This window comes from Contarinia nasturtii, unplaced genomic scaffold (assembly GCF_009176525.2).
Source record: "Contarinia nasturtii isolate CC-2019 unplaced genomic scaffold, AAFC_CNas_1.1 Cnas_scaffold_864, whole genome shotgun sequence".
NCBI classification, from domain to species: Eukaryota; Metazoa; Arthropoda; class Insecta; order Diptera; family Cecidomyiidae; genus Contarinia; species Contarinia nasturtii.
In genome coordinates this window covers 93,238-110,037 of record NW_022198211.1, presented here as the reverse complement: position 1 = coordinate 110,037, position 16,800 = coordinate 93,238, and the positions used below count along the sequence as shown (strand labels likewise).

Genomic DNA, 16,800 nt, shown 5'->3' with positions numbered 1-16,800 from the left:
TTTATGCCAACCCATAAAATTCTACTGCCATTAAATTCGATTAATAATATTTAAAGTTTTTGGATGAATCGTTGGATTTGACCACACAAATCAAAAACGATATGGACGGAAAATAAAAAAAATGTAACGAACTAATGTCTAAATGGTTCATATTATTAGATATTAGTGTATGCAATTACATATGTCAAATCAATCTGATATATCGATTTCCATTCAAGCTACAACTTTTAATGTTTTCTTCATCACCATTTCAATGTATGGAACTCAAAACTCGAATAATTAGATGTGCAAGAGAAATCGAACTGCTTGATTGAACCAAATCAATGCAATTGAACAAATATTCCAATATGAAATGTATGTAAATCAGTACCGCCGGCCCCATTTTATGTAAATGTAACTTGTAGCTCTGATCCAAAATTTTTTTTTTTAATAATTTCAATAATTTGTTAAACTGTTTTTACCAAATAATTGTATTGCATATAAAATGTACAAGAGTAGATAAAATGTTATAAGGCTGAAAGTTTAATTTTTTAATGGCTGAGTCTACACTAAACAGTTTATGCATAAATAAAAAAGGAGCCACAATTGATTTGCAACTGTGAGAAATAAGACAGTATTTGTACTTAAAACTGATAAGATTAAAAAATGGGTTGTTTTAACGGATACAATGTTATTGCTTCATGATAATAACCAATTTTCAAATCATGTCAGAAAAGCAAAACGTTTTACTTGACCAGTGGTGGACTAAAACAATTTTTTATGTAAATAATCAGCATAAAAATCACGATAATTGACTAAAACAATTTTTTATGTAAATAATCAGCATAAAAATAAATAAATTTCAGCTCGAATAATAATTGATGATACCACCATTATATCGATAATGTTAAGGTTAATGTAATGCATTGTATTTTAATACCGATTAATTCGTTTTCAATTGAAATTGCATCAAAAAGAAAAATAAATGATATAAAATACGATCAAAAATTGTGTATTCTTCATAGACTTTGACCAAACAAACGGCATAACGGTGCGACAATGGAGAATGATAATCAAACACCACATACGAATCTGAATTGATGTGTACAATTTTTGTACCGCTGGGCTGGCGCAAGTAATTTGATAAGAACTATACGTGTTTATACACGGTGTGCGCATTTGATATGTGTGCTTTTTTTTCGAATAACTCATTGCTTGAAAAATTAAAAACTCAACTAAAATACACCGTGAATGGAAAGAAAACAACCAAAAAGTCAAAGCAAAATCACATTGCGACTTGATTTCGTCTATTTATTCACAATTTTTCAGAACACAAACAACAGAAAATTCTTATCAATCAATTCGCTACCATATCACCAACTACTACAACATATTCACGACATTACAATGAAATTTATCTGGAACTTATTATCACCTAATACAATCGCATCCGATGTTTTTTTTTCTTCGAATCGATAACGGCAATTATCGATTATACCCGTTGAATTTCCAATTGTCTTGGACCAGTGTATAAGACATTATTTTCAGGTGAAAACAGTGTGCTGTCAGTGGTCATTTTCAGTTGCACATTCTACTTTTTCCATCAATTTAATTTTTTTCAAAAATTTATTCATCATTCGTTTAAAACTAAAGCAGTTTTGATAGTATTTGAAATTGTGAGACTGATTAACATTTTTTTTTACTGCTTCGATGATAATTTTTCTGTAAAATATACTAATAAAAGTATAGCAAATAGACAGTAAATTAATTATGATGTCGAATGCGCAAAATGGTTTTGAGTTTTATGACGATTCGTGGCAATTAATTCCACCTGATTATGGAGCTACCGAATATGAGTAAGTATTTCAAGAAATTTAAAAGAAAAACAAGAAAAAAACATTGAATATTTTTATCGACCTACAAATATTCGCTGTAAATGACATGGTTAATAGGCGTGGTTAATGAATCAATGCGAAATATAATAAGGTCGGTAAAAATGTTAGAATTTATGTAAGCAATCAATAGGTAAATTAATCGCATATAAATATGATTTTTGGTTTGCGCAATAATAGTATCTTTTTTGAACATTGTGAATGCTTGAATGTAAGGGGTTTGCCGACGGTACTATTTCCGATACAGACGGCTCTTGTTCACAAATAACAACCTTACAGTTGAAGCGTGATATATTCGTTTCACTTTCCATAACAGTAATTCAATTCTTTTTTTCTATACAAGCGTTGCCAAATTTGCACCACTTTGTGCCATGCGATTTCCATAACGACACTTATGTAAAAAAAACACGGAAGGAAAATAAATCAAAATTAAATGCCTTTCGTGTTTGAATGAGCAGAAAAAAAAGTGAATAGAAAAAGGTCGTTTTAACGATTTTTGGAACCAAACTGTATTTAAACAAGGCTTGTCTGTATTTAAAAATGCATAGCATTGTTTCGTTTTTCGTGAAAATATATCAAGCTCTTCTTCATGGTATACTTGAAAATCGCGTGGAAGCGGTGTTATCGTTTATTCAAATGTGACATTGTGGAGGAGACACATTTTTTACATTCTCTGATGCATGTTTGTATCCAAGTTCAATACCCTTTTTCATTATAAAAAAATCAAATGAAAAGAGTTTAATTGAAAACTATTTCCATTTGATTGGGATGAGACATTAATTTTTCAAAATGAATGACCGAATAATTCCAAGCGATTAAATTGAACATAACTATTAAATCAGAGACTCTATTAAAATAGTTTTGAAAATATTTTCATCACTATATGAATGAACTAGAATATTATTTCAGGTCATGATTTTATTCGTTTTTTTTTTCGTATCTATTCTTTTTGAAAAAAACTCATTTTAAGTCTGCTTTTGGGCATAGGTGAGCAACTTCCACCCTCAAACTTTTGTTTTGCGAAACATTGCGACTTGTGTTAAAAAAAAAAACAGTTAATAACTATATCAATTGTTGCACGCTGTAATTGTTGCGACTGAATGGCAAAATTTCCTACTAAAATGCTGTGAGTCGTTTCGAAAACTACCCCAAATGCCAATAAAACTGTTATTTACAAGCCATTCATTCAAATATAATTAGATGTAACACAGCTCAATATTCCCAAATAAATAAACAAATATGAATCTCCCGCACCAGGCCTCACTCAAATCATCCAATCTCGGCAACAAAGCTGGGTTGCTTTTCATTGATATTAATATGTTTATTTTATTTCATTCAGTGTGTTTATCTTATTTGTTTGCATTGTGTAGCGGGTGTCGAATACATTTATTAACAGTATGAGGTCTGTTTGAGCATTCAATTCTCGGCACATTGTTCGGAAAATGTCATGAAAAATGCACCAAAAATATGTTCAAATTAATTTTGTATCGTTTAACAACAATCGTCTAAACCCAAATGCGTATTTCGGTGGTTCTAACTTTTAGCATCTAAACGAATTGTCTTGAATATTTTTTTTTGCCTGTCAGTGTTTGTATCGTACACATAAGATTAGGAATTGTCGGCATTCAAACTCAATTTTGGTATGAATGAAATTATCACTTTTTTGCCTTCTTCGTATTAGTGTATTTTTTGACACTTTTCTATTGTAAGCAATTTCCCATGTTGGTTTTTCAATCCAAAAAAGTGTAAATATTTTCTATTTGACGATTCGTTGTAATTGTTCGATGCACAAATTGCAAACAATCGCAAACCAATTTACTGTATAATGTTGTCTTTTGATGCGGAAGCCCAAATGCTATTTGGTTTTTTTTAACATTTGAGTCACACGCAACTATATTGGGACTAAAATTGTAATAAAACAGAGACACATACAATAATGGAGAATACCAACTATTGATCCCTAATTGGCAAAAGAAATACAAAACATCCGAAATAAGCTTAAATATCTTGTATAGATTTGTTTTTTTTTCGGTTTCGGTGACAAAATTAGAGATTTGGGGAATGGAATGGCTAGTGCTAATCGCACGATAATAATCACACAATAGTTTCTCTATATTCTCCGGTGATCTAGAAGAATAACATACGAACAAATAAAACTCGGAAAATATTCAAATCTTATATCCGGGAATTTTGTCCGTCAATGCACACATACATTTACTAATACGTTTAAATTTTTTCCGACGAATAAAAATGCAAGACTTAACAGAGCGAGAGAGAGAGAGAAAGGAACTAATGAAATACGAATTCCGACCTAGGCTTTCAAAGCACACCTTGGGCTCACACCTACTCACCACCAAACAAATAAAAACATCATATTTTCGTTAATATACTATAGTCTGTTTTGTGGTTTTGTTCCGCTACAATTTTTGCCTGCTACCGTTCTCACTGAAAATCCATAGCAACAAGAAAATATGCATTAAGACCATATTATCACAGCTTTGAACAGCCTCAAATGCATGTGAAAGGATTTTAGACTCATTAAATGATTTTTCAATTTATTTATGAATTGTGCATTTATAATGACGGCAATGATTGCACATTAAAGTTGTTTATTAAATCATATTTGGTCATTCATTCAATGTTCTCTCGTGCTTCCGCTGGGGATTACTCCTCATGCAAATCGTATTACTTAAATGTGTTAAACAATTTTTTATGGTTGGTTATGGTCTTTTAATTGCTTCTAGGGCTACAATAGAAATTGAAAGCCAAATAATATTGTCATAAATGGTTCGGTTTCATCCTCGATCGTGTCCAATTAGATAACCACATACAATACGCGCTACAGAAAAAAATTTAATCTGTTGGTACATGAAAATCATGCTGACGACGTCGCGACTCATGACATTCCAATTGGGATTCACTTTTAATGCGTTTCCGTTTAATCGTCTTCCGTATTTTTATGATCGTATCAGAAAAAAATCTATCAGAATTTGTAGAAAAAAGTCTTCTTCTCTCAGGATACGGAACCAAGTTTATTTTCTAAAGGTTTAAATCCAAAAGTATACTTTCCACGCATGGAAAAAAACTAACGAGAAAAATCAAATAAAATTTATTGCTGTAAATTTAAGCGATTGCAATGAAACGTCTTCGGACGTAGAAGGAATTTAAAAAAAAAGTTATCTTAAAAAATGTTGATTTCAAGAAATTCAACATACAATTTTTTTTCGTCATTTTTTGACCCGCCATATCGACTTGACAGTCAACAGAAAAAAAATCTATAGCCGCAAAATGGAAACAATGCACAGAAATGGTATAAAATGAATGTTGACACTTTGATACACAATCTGAACTCAATTCCAAACAGGTATATATTGATTTTGTCGTGGCTATTGTTCTCTTCGTTTTAAAATCCACACAAATCGGATCATGATAAGAATTTGCGCACACTACCTGATAATAATAACGATTCTCTCATGTCGAAGAAATGATAAATACGAACGTTATTATTGAAAAGTCATTGGAAGATAGCAATTGCTACTGATTCACAAAATAAAAATAAGCAATTAAATGACAGAGATACGCCATGTCTTTTCAGTTGCAAAGAATATCAAACAATATTTATTGGAATTGAAAATATTTATTTATGACATGTACCACGTATCCATGTTCCATGTGTGGAATACCATTTTTTTTAAATACATTCAACTAGAAATAATAACAAATTACGTATAAAAAATAGTTGTTCTCTAAATTCTTTTGATTTTTCTTAACAACACATTAGCCCGTGTACGTTTCACAAAATCATTAGAGAAGTAAACCGATAGAATACAAATGACGGCCTAAGAAGAAAACAATAACATACAGAATATTCTGCAAAAAGACGAATACAAATTTATGTGAGCAAAAACCAAATATACAAACAGACAGCGCAAAGGTAAAACAGCCTACTTACATAAGAAACACATGTAAGTAGGCTGTTTTACTTTTGCGCTGTCTGTTTGTATATTTGGTTTTTGCTCACATAAATTTGTATTCGTCTTTTTGCAGAATATTCTGTATGTTATTGTTTTCTTCTTAGGCCGTCAAATGTATGTTATATTCTTTTACTGTGGAATGAAAGATGGCGAAGAAGACAGGTAAAGCAGAAGAAGAGGTTGCATCCGAAATTGCAAGAAATAGTGATGAAACAGTAGACAGACTGTCGCCTTCAATAAACAAAAAAGAAGAAAAATGGAGTGGCATTGTTACAATTCGCAGTCGCTGTGCTTAAAACATCTAATTGTAGTATGCATTTTTTTTGTTTGATAATACGTTCAACATAGAAATTCGAACACAGGCTAACACTACAATGCCCATGTTAAATCACTTACGTACTACTGAGCCATCAACATAAAAACTACTAGATTCATCTTGTCTCGTTTGTTGTGTCTTTTGTTTGTACAGAGGAAAGACAAAAATGAGAACCGGAACGGAAACACCCGATACGGACATTGATGATTGCACAAGAATGTAACAATAGCAGCCAAACATAAAATGTAAACGGAACTATGAGATCATTGCGACTTGCACAGCTTTTGATCTATTCAGTTTCTCCGGCTCATCGGTATTTGAGATTTGCCGAATGACACGAAGAATTTATTGATAATATTACGCTTCTGTAGTACAAAACCAATAATAACAAACACCAAACACCATATGGACAATCGTTTCAAAGGCAATTCCTCACATTCATAGAATTTCAACTATTTTCAATTCAATTTTTTTCCCTTCAATAAATAGCAGCAGTAAAAAACTTTAAAGAAAAGTTTATTTCACTCTTATTGTAGCGTGTCACTCACTGGTAATAAATTGATATTTAATTGAACGGACCGAATTTATTGTTCAATGTGTAAACTCATATTAGCGTTTTGATTGTGCCATTGGCTACACTAAACGGTTCATTTTTTCCATTCTTTGCCCACAACAGGACATATAAATGACGAATAATCGAAATTGAATGTGTGCGCACAGTACATACGATTTATTGGGAGGAACAATTGACTTTGAACATTGAATGCGCCCTTGTTTGTGACGGAAAGCGGAATTTTTTTTTAATTTTATTTTCTTTTATTTGCCATTGAACCAATGGCAATAATGGTGATCGATTGTGAATTTGAAAGTAACTGTTTTGTTCGACAATATGTACGCAATTTCACGTTATTAATCCAGGTGTTTGCTTCACTTTGTTTGATTTATGAACTCGAAAGTGTATTTATATTTAAGTTAGTAAATGGTTTGTCGCTAGGTTTGTATTTTTTTTAAATTGACATACAATAAGGAACGTGATGTTCTATTTGTATGCTTTTTGAAAATTGTACTTCATTCGATTTTGCAAAATGGCGCGAATTTTCTATTCGTTGAAATCTATACTGAATTCCTTTTTCACTTAAAAAAAATGTGCTGCAAACCGAAAATATAATCGAGTCTTATTAAAGATAGGAAAAGTAAACATTATTACGGATTAGAACCTTAGCAATTAACTCTTTTTCTCTGCGGAATAAAGAAAATCACGATGTTATGTGGCTTTTTGTGTTTATACAAAACCATCGAACTTAATAAAGTGCGAACATTTGTTTCGCAGTTTGTAAAGTAAATCATAAAATCCAATGCAGTGTTTCGTCCTTGTTTATTAAAAATCCCAACATATCAATATCATGGCTATTTAAGAAAGCAGAATATGCGAACATGTAATCGTCTTTATGCGATGGCTTGCAATAACATGTTACCCTCCGCATAGCAATGGTAATTATATTAACCTTTTCGGTTGCATAATGAAAAAAAAGTGCGAAGCATCTAAAAGTAAAAGTACATAATAGCAATAATAACAATAATAACAATAATAACACGTAACGGTGACGATGGCTATCATAGCACATCTCGTTGGAATATGCGCGCCGAGGCTTCATAATGAAATCAGTGTTATGTTATCTCTCTGCGTGATAGTCGTTTCTGTGTGTTTTCCTTCGTTGTCGCTATCGAATTTGTTCATTGTAATTCATTGCCTCGTTGTAGGTATTATCATCGTCGCAGTATATGCTATACATTTGGAATGGATAGAGTACCCAGAGCTGAAAAGCGCATGTATTTATCACAAATAACATTAAGGACGCATAGAAGTTTGTTATATTAAAAGCAGGACAAAAAGCAAACATCAATTGTAGTAAAAATAATGTTACACAACGACAAGAATATAAGTATTACAACGTCGCATTATTAGTATTATTGAAACCTTCATTCAATTTTCTCGTTTATAAACTACTCGGATAAGCTGTTCGTATATGCATAGCGAATATAAATGTTATTTGTGTATTCACGACGATCCTTTTTTGTCGTCACACGAGATTTATTCAAGCGATAGTTCAGTCCTACTTTTTCCATATTGATCCATTTTCTCATTCGTTTCGTTTAATTTAAAGAGAATTGAGAGTCCTTTGTAATGTACCTTTGGCGAATGTATAACGTATATACACTGCCGATTTTTTGGACGTAGGGCTTGATGTGAAACGTAAGATTATTCTACTAAAATCTAAAACAAACCAGTGGGAAAATCGATTTTTTGTGAATCAATATCTTGTTATACACGTCCAGAGCTGTCATCTGGCAAATTTTGATCAAAATCATGAGCCTCAAAAGTCAACTGTCCCCATTTTATTTCCGGGCAACCGTCCAGTGTAAAATACCACCGAACAGACCAATTATTTATGAGGTAAAATGTTTTGTTTTACCTTTCGTCCACTTTATATTTAATATATGGAATCAAAATTTGTTCAAATGTGTAAAAAGGCAACTGTTGATCCCCAAAAAATAAGTTCACTGAATTGAAAATTTAACAGGAAAGCACTTACAGAGAAAATACGACTCTTATGCTTAAGGAAAATCAACAACGTTTCACATTAAGCAATAGTAAACGAAATCCAAATGAAAAACAAGCTGGAGTGTATGCGTGTGTCATTGAAAACAAGAAGCGCTACTTAATGTTACTAGGCCACTTAGCACAGACGGCGAGTGAGTTGTGCGCATATCAAAAAACATATGTATGCACTAACACAAACACTCTGTCGTCCAATCGTTCTGTGCAACATCAAGGATATTAACTCAACGCCACAAACATGTATATGCGTTAATCCTGTTTGAGGGGCGGTGCGATAAATTCCAAAGATGTCTGTGTATGTGTGTCTATGAGCAGTGACTCAACCCATCAGGATTTTGTTTTCTGTTTTTGTTCGTTGCTTTTGGTCTCATGCTCATTCTTTTGTATCTCTCCATTCGTGTTGGATTCTTCATTTTACATTCTTTTCGGCATTTTCTTCACATTGTTGACTTTCCTCCGTCGTTGCTTATCATACTGTTTTCTAAAGTATGCACACAGCCTAAGAGACCAAGTGTACGATGAAGGGAAAAATTTATTTTTGAAAAGTTGATTGGTTGGAGTGTCATCAATACAAGTACGATGATCGCGCACACTACTGCAAATCAAAGCGTTCAACATTTTTGTTACAACCCTCTGTCGACTGCTATTTGGCCAGATTTTTATGTTTGTATTGAAGCCGAACAATAGAAAAACTTTACGGCATTTGCCGTTCTCTGTGTATTTTTATAACACACTTTAACACAACAAGCATAAGGATAAGGGATCTGGTATAGTTTTCAACAGCACCAACAAAAAACGATACGAAAATCGTATCGAGTGCGGAGTGCCACTTATGTTTAGTGTTTGACTACTTTAGGTGCTACAGTCAAGAATTTAGTATCGTCTGGAGCGGGTGTTTTTATTTTCGAGAGCGATTATTTTATGCTTTTGATATGTCACATTCATTCGAATAGTTCGTTATCGTGTAATTAAAATAGAGTGAATCGTTGCAATTGTGAATCAAAATAAATTGAAATGCTTTCATGTGATTTTATCGAGTTTTAAAACGTGAAGAAAAATTTATTGACTTTTTTTCGAAAATAAATATCAATTGATTGGCCAAAAAGTCAAATACAATAGTGATCAATAATTGATATACATCGAAGTAGAAGTAACCGTATTGAAACGGACCAATAAATAGAAACAGTCATAGAGTACAAAAAGTGTATTCAATTGTGCAATCCAAGTTAAGATCAAAGTTTTAAAACTGGCAATCGTGGCGACTGAGAATAAAAAACGACGGTGTTCACCGTCCCCATCGCCAACTCGACGAACGTCGGTTGAGGATCGGATATCAGAACCAAGATCAATTCCTCCAGTATCGTCACATTTTAACGGCATAATGCCACCATCGGCTCCATTTTTAACATGGTCACCAATCTTATTACCACCATGGGGACCAGCTCTTTTCCCAGCTGCGTTATACCCAGCCGCTTTGCGATCACTACCAGGGTTCGTAAACATATCCATTTGGCTAATAGTTAGAAAAATTAATTCTGATATTATTTAGAAAGTGTAAAAAACAACACGATTGAAGTCTACCACTGACCAAAGAAAAATCATACGATTTGATCATTTATTTAAATTAATATTATAGTTCAAAGCAAAAATTGCACCGATTAACAAAGTATAGGCATGGCGATTTAAATATAAATAGAAAACACATGGAATCGAATGAAAAATATGTGGCAAAAATCTTAGTGAAAAATTCCCACAAGTAGCTGTTAAGCCGTTTTGAAAGTGCTTAAGTTGTACTATGGTCGATTTATATCCACTTGAAAATCTGTTTCTTAAGTTTCCTTTTACAACTGAATTCTGTTGTCCAAATCCTCTCCATTAGATCATTTCCATTACAATCGAAGCATTAAAACAATTGATGGTCACTCCTTCTTCATTTTTACTTTGCTTATGAATATAAATAATAACTACAAGAATAACAATACACCGAAGAGAATGAAGTAGTATTCTTCGGTACACATTTTTTCCTTTAGTCTTTTTACCTTGAACAAAAAAGAAACCTGCAAACGTTGGGGAATTTCCCGCATAAATTAGCTTTCTGAACTTCGCTTCTTTATCATTCTACAATTTTGTATGGTTTTGTTGGCATTTTGTGTGTTCGGAGAACTGCACTTATGGCATAACAATGATTTTATATGCCTTGATAAAAAAAAAGAGACGACTTCTCTTTCATTCAGATCAATAAATATTTGACGCATTACTTTCGAGTATAAATGAATTTGTAAAAGCCATACAGTCCACGTCTTAACACGCATCCCAAAATAAAGGAAAAGTTGCAAAATCTCTTCAATGCCAGCATTGAATGTCTTTTGGTTTATTCACAAATGTATTCAAATCGAAAACGATATTATCTCAATTTGTAGTTTTGAATAGCTGATTTATTTCAATCAGTTCGAAAGTCATCATCATTTCGGATTAGAATTAAGTTTATGATCCGATTGTTTTTTTTCTCGGGGTTCCCCGATTTTCTTCCAAAGTATTATATTTACAAATAAATAATCAAAATGCACGCGATCAACAATAGTTCAAAAACAGATGCATCGGATCGTTCAAAGTTTCAATTTTCATGTGGATTTTCACATAGATGGTTTGAAGCATATATACTTCAGAAAAAACCATAAAAACAACGAATCAGAATCAAAAAGCATTGGCAATGACGAACAATGACAATAACAATAACACAAACAAAATCAGTATTAGCCATAACAAGGATAATTTGCGCACACAAATCTATTACACCTTTTCAAGTTCGTTTTTCTTCTGGCCTTAATTTATTCGGGAATTTCCGTTTTTTTCTCTTTTTTCACATGGTCCTTTTCGTAAGGAATTGCCATTGTTCGTACATTCAACTAACCATTTTATTTTGACTTTTTCTCGAACTTTTGTCAGTTCTACTTCGTCTAAACGTTTGTACAATTCTTTTGACGGCTAAGCATCTCTGACCGACTACGGAAGAATGAAAGAGATGGAATGCAGCATGATTGTAGTTTATTTTTAGTCAGAGCATAAAGGCAACAAAGAATTTATTGCTTTTGTTCGAGATGAGTCCGAGCATCTCTTTGCACATTGCACCGTAAACGTGTGAATTCGTCTGCCAGACAACTTGGCGACGGTACCGAATTGTTGCACATTTGATGCAATCGAGTAAGGTAGAGAAAGAAACAAATACAACTGTTTCGATGAACATTGGACACTTTTCAACTAGAAAGTCGGTGTGTGTGCTGTGAAGGTGTAGAAAGAAGGAAAAAACATAAAACAAAAATAAACGGTCATATTTAAGTATTTCCAGATGTTGAAAATGTGTGATTGTTCTGTGGAACAGCAACAACTTGTGCGATAGAGTTTTTGTGATTTTGGAAATTCTCTTTGCATATTTTTGACTAAAGTGGTTGAAAACCATTCCAAGTACAAACATACCCGCACAGACTGTTGTCGATTTAATACAAGTTGTGCAGTGAGACTATTTTTTTTTTCACTTTGAACAAAGAGTAAAAGGTTCATGTAAAAATGATTTTATTTTTTTATTGTTTAGAAAATAATCTGCGAATAATTACATTGAATTCAATAAAATGTAATTGATTGATTTGATTTTTCTCTATAGATTATTGGACAGTATGAAAGTACCCGGACAACGAAGTAGTTTTCATATTTGTGATATTTTGGATTTGAACAATGCTTCGGACAACAAATCAAGTCAAAACAACAATAACAACACTACTAGCCATAATAACAATAGCACAAACACATCCTTTCCACCACAAACAAGCCCGCCGGTATCCCGAGATGGAGATTCAATTACAAATCTAAATGACTCTATTGCGTCAACCGGATCATCGGTTGGACATGTGCCACTTGTACCGCCACCACCACCATATCAACTCACACCAAACTTAAGCAGTGCAATTTATTCCGAATTAGGCCACCACTATCAGTCAATGTTCCCATCGGCCGCCACCAAATCATGGCTCAAAGAACACGAACAATACGGTAAGTTTACTTAAATTTTGGGTTTTCTTCAAATGAATCGTATGAATCGTTAAAGCGAAAATTTAGCTCATATTTTCTCCAAGTTAAACTATTATTCAAAACGATATTTTATGTTTTTTCCTGGAAAAACTTTCCGATTTTTGCCAGTTTTTTTCATAGTTCCCCATTAAAAATTCAATTTTTTTTGCGAAATAGTTTCGAATTGACAATTTAATTGATGTGGGAGATGATTCAGTTCAGAAAAACCACATAAATTGATCATTTCTGGTGGCAAATATTACATCTGCCTTCGTACAAAAGTCGAAAGTAAATATAATGTAATGAACTTTGACCCAGGTCGCATAGAAATTTTCAATAGAAACGGCAGCACTTCAATGTTAATTCACTGCGACATCTTGGTCAATAAAATCACAAAAGTAAAAACGTCGAAACGCATGATACGGTGTGAAAATGTTCAATATTTTACACACCAAACATCAAAAGTGAATTTCCGTTTTTTTTCACTCAATTTTCCGCATATAAAGTATGTGAAGAGCTCAGTATTTGAAGAAGATACATATGCAATAAAAATTATACGCACATCTGCCGATTACAAATTCGATGTTTCGGATTCATGGCAGTTTCGAGGGAAACGGAAAAACATTTCATTCAATATGACTTTAATAGGTGTAATTCATACACAACAAATCAGAGAATACCGTTTTGCTATCAAACATACAGTCGACGATCGACAATTGAATTTTGTGCAGCCAGTTTAACGTTACGCTGTAGAGATTATCGTATGATTCATGCACAACCGTCTTTCATTTGGTATTTTATAAATGGGCGCGTTGCAATGAGAGTGTGAACTTCAATTAGAGGGAGATAATTTCCACCACGAAAACGACAACTAACTGACATCAATTGAGAATGCCACAATGGTAGTGAGTGATATTACAACAATGCAGTCAGCTTCAAAGAGGGTTTGGCATGTTGGAAACTGCAACGCACAATATAAATGGAAATGTACATGTAACCGAATGACAAATTGTTGTGGATTAAATTTAAAGCTTCAACAAAATTATCTGTAAAATGTTGAATGGAGAAAAATCTATTGAAATTTAAGAACCCTTTTCATTTCGTATTTTTTGCTTTGTAGTTGTGTGATTTACATACTAGATGATGAAATGAGTGGAGCTCTTGAACTAAAACAGTCATCGACACTTTTGTAATTGTTTTTCAAATAACGCTTCGTGAAAATGCTCAAAAGCATATGTAAATCATTTTTGGTCAGCCACATAGTTTCTTAAGTTATTATGCAATTTGATTGATTTCCCCAAACAATAACACAAATGAAAAACATCGAGTAATAGCATGTGCCTGATAGATCGAGTGCATCTTCGAAAAAGGCAAATTCTTGTGAAATTCGTCAGACAAAGCTGTGACCGCATCACTGTTATAGAGGTGTGGCATAGGCGTGATTTCAATCAATTGCACTTTTGTTTGCTTTTATTCTTGATAATAAATCCCTGCATGATGCGTGCATCTGGCTTGCACTTTGTTTCGCCAATAATATTTCAAAACGTTTATTGAATGAATGACATTTTCACATTTTCTTCTTTTTTTTATCGTTGTAAATCGAACAAACAATACCTTTTTGGCAATGAGTTGAATATTGTGTTTCGACAAAACGGAAAAGCGAAATAGCAAACAATGGGAATAGTGCAATTTATTTCCGACTTTAACCGAAAACACCCCATGATGCATCATGCACTTAAAACCATTATACTACACTATATATGATACTTTGTGTGTGGTTTTTCGAGTCTTTTTTTCGAGCTCACAAATATTTGAAATGAATTATTTCTGTTGAAAATTGTGTAATTTATTTATTTTTTTCATTTTTTTTTTGTTAAAAATATGCAGCAAGTCAACAACAAGCCAGTCCAGACAGTACTTCACCAGTTACATCTGAGGTATCATATACAGCCATTGGAAATTACACATCATCACATATGGTTAATTCTACTAATAAATTGCCGCCAATTTCACAAGATGTTTCACCGCTCGTTATGTATGATCGTCAATCACAAAGTGATCATGATCGAAATGAGAGTGAAAATATGGATGACATCGATGATATCGATGGCGAAGATGATCTCGGTGACGATATGTGTGATGCTGGCCAACAAAATGGAAATGGTACGGGCAATGGAATGCAAAAGAAACGTAAGCGTCGTGTTCTGTTCTCAAAACATCAAACCTTTGAATTGGAAAGACGTTTCCGTCAACAACGGTATCTATCAGCTCCCGAACGAGAGCATTTAGCAAGTCAGATTCATTTAACGCCGACTCAAGTGAAGATTTGGTTTCAAAATCACCGTTACAAAACGAAACGTGCCCAAACTGAGAAAGGTGTCTACGATCCACAACATCATCAATCCGGCTCGCTGTCGTCGCCACGCCGTGTTGCTGTTCCCGTACTTGTTCGAGATGGTAAACCATGTTTGAATGGTACAAAACAAGACCTTGCTATGGCCGTCGCCAATAATGCTCACATGGTTTTGCCACCAAATCCATATCAACATCCGTCATTATTGCATAGCGTTCATCAACGTGCATGGTGGTAAATCATTTGATAGATCCCAATTTCATTCATTTAAGATGACCTTTGCGTAAAAGGTAAAATCGTGGTGAATACAAACGTAAATAAATGAAGGAAATTGTATATTGTAAATCTATTCTAGCAATAATAATTTTATGCATAAAAAAATATGAAACAAAAATAAATAATTAGAATGTTTTCCACATTGAATATAGTGTTTGGTTTATGAAGCGTAGAGCAAAGCTAAGATTAGTTAATTATTATTATTTTTTTGGATCAATACCTTAAACCATTCATTCAACTTTATTTGATAGAGTTTTGTATGGATGGCATTGGTGTTGATTCAAATGTCCAATTATTTAAAATGTATTTTAAAACAATTGATTTATTTGCAAGTAAATCACATCCGTAACAATTGGCGATTTTCTTTTTAATTTCAATTTGTTTATTTAAATAGAATTATAATTTAAATAAAATATGTGAGGTACAAATTGTTTGTTTGTTTGTTTTTTCTCTCTCATCCCATGGGAAATGTTTCAGTGCGCGTCAGTTCTTTTTTTTCTATTCAAAATCTTTCTATTGCGGGTGTAATATAAATTTCGGAAGAAATCATCTTTATAATCATCATAAAGTACCTAAAATGAATTCCTATTAAATTCGTTGATATTTGTTTTTCAAAGATTTCTGCATTTGGTCGATGTAAACTCTTTGAATTTCCAATATCGTTAGAGAATTTGTATAATATATATTATGACATAGTCTTCACTTAATCAAAAACAATTCCTTATGTCTAGTTGGTAAAGTAGTTCAAAAACAAAGCATAGAAAATATTTCATGAAAAATAATGCATGAAAGAAAAAATATTACAAATTGATATTTATTAATGTACAATTCAGAATAAAAGTTTTAAAATATAATTCAATTGTCGGAATCATTGAAATTTCGTGTGACTTTCATTTCAGACACTTATACGCTTCATTTATAATAAGATTTAAAGTAATACTTCCTTCTTTCCTTCCAAATCATTTTCATCTATTCCCGAAGACTATGGATTTTATATAAAATGTAAGTTATAGCTGAGCAAGGGAAGGCTTTTATTTTCAATAAACACTTTTTAACAACAGTTAAATTCTACCATCCAAATTCGATAAAGAAGCATCTATATCTGTTTGTGTTATTCAACATTTGCTGGATTTTCATCAAATTCATTTTCGTCTTTCGGTGCGAAAGTCTGAAATTTCAAGCATCATAGCATAAACCTATGCTCAGTTTGAATAGTTCGAGAAGTGCGTGAATCTTTTTTTCATCAATAAGGCCCTTTCTTTGGAACATCCTGATTATAGATTTTCTCCGGATCTTAATTTCGGATGCGTAAAATACACGTAATGAAA

The 16,800-nt window shown here is 32.8% G+C and overlaps 1 protein-coding gene across 2 annotated transcripts; it reads left to right on the top strand.

The window, feature by feature from the left end:
* The first annotated feature begins 1,648 nt into the window (after window positions 1-1,648).
* On the top strand, window positions 1,649-15,900 carry LOC116342375 (homeobox protein vnd-like). Of its 2 annotated transcripts, none has more exons than XM_031769955.1 (3): window positions 1,649-1,835; window positions 12,440-12,825; window positions 14,731-15,900. In XM_031769955.1, exons 1-3 carry the CDS (start codon window positions 1,750-1,752, stop codon window positions 15,432-15,434), a joined length of 1,176 nt encoding a protein of 391 aa, XP_031625815.1. In that variant the 5' UTR covers window positions 1,649-1,749; the 3' UTR covers window positions 15,435-15,900. The 2 variants fall into 2 exon arrangements, with proteins under 2 accessions (XP_031625815.1, XP_031625814.1); XM_031769954.1 differs by lacking the exon at window positions 1,649-1,835 and adding an exon at window positions 9,405-10,272.
* Window positions 15,901-16,800: the final 900 nt, after the last annotated feature.

Coding starts and splice junctions, on each gene's coding strand:
- LOC116342375 (XM_031769954.1), top strand. CDS start 10,163: ATGCCACCATCGGCTCCATTTTTAACATGGTCACCAATCTTATTACCA. Junction 10,273..12,439: donor GCTTTGCGATCACTACCAGG/GTTCGTAAACAT, acceptor TTTTCTCTATAG/ATTATTGGACAGTATGAAAG. Junction 12,826..14,730: donor CAAAGAACACGAACAATACG/GTAAGTTTACTT, acceptor AAAAATATGCAG/CAAGTCAACAACAAGCCAGT.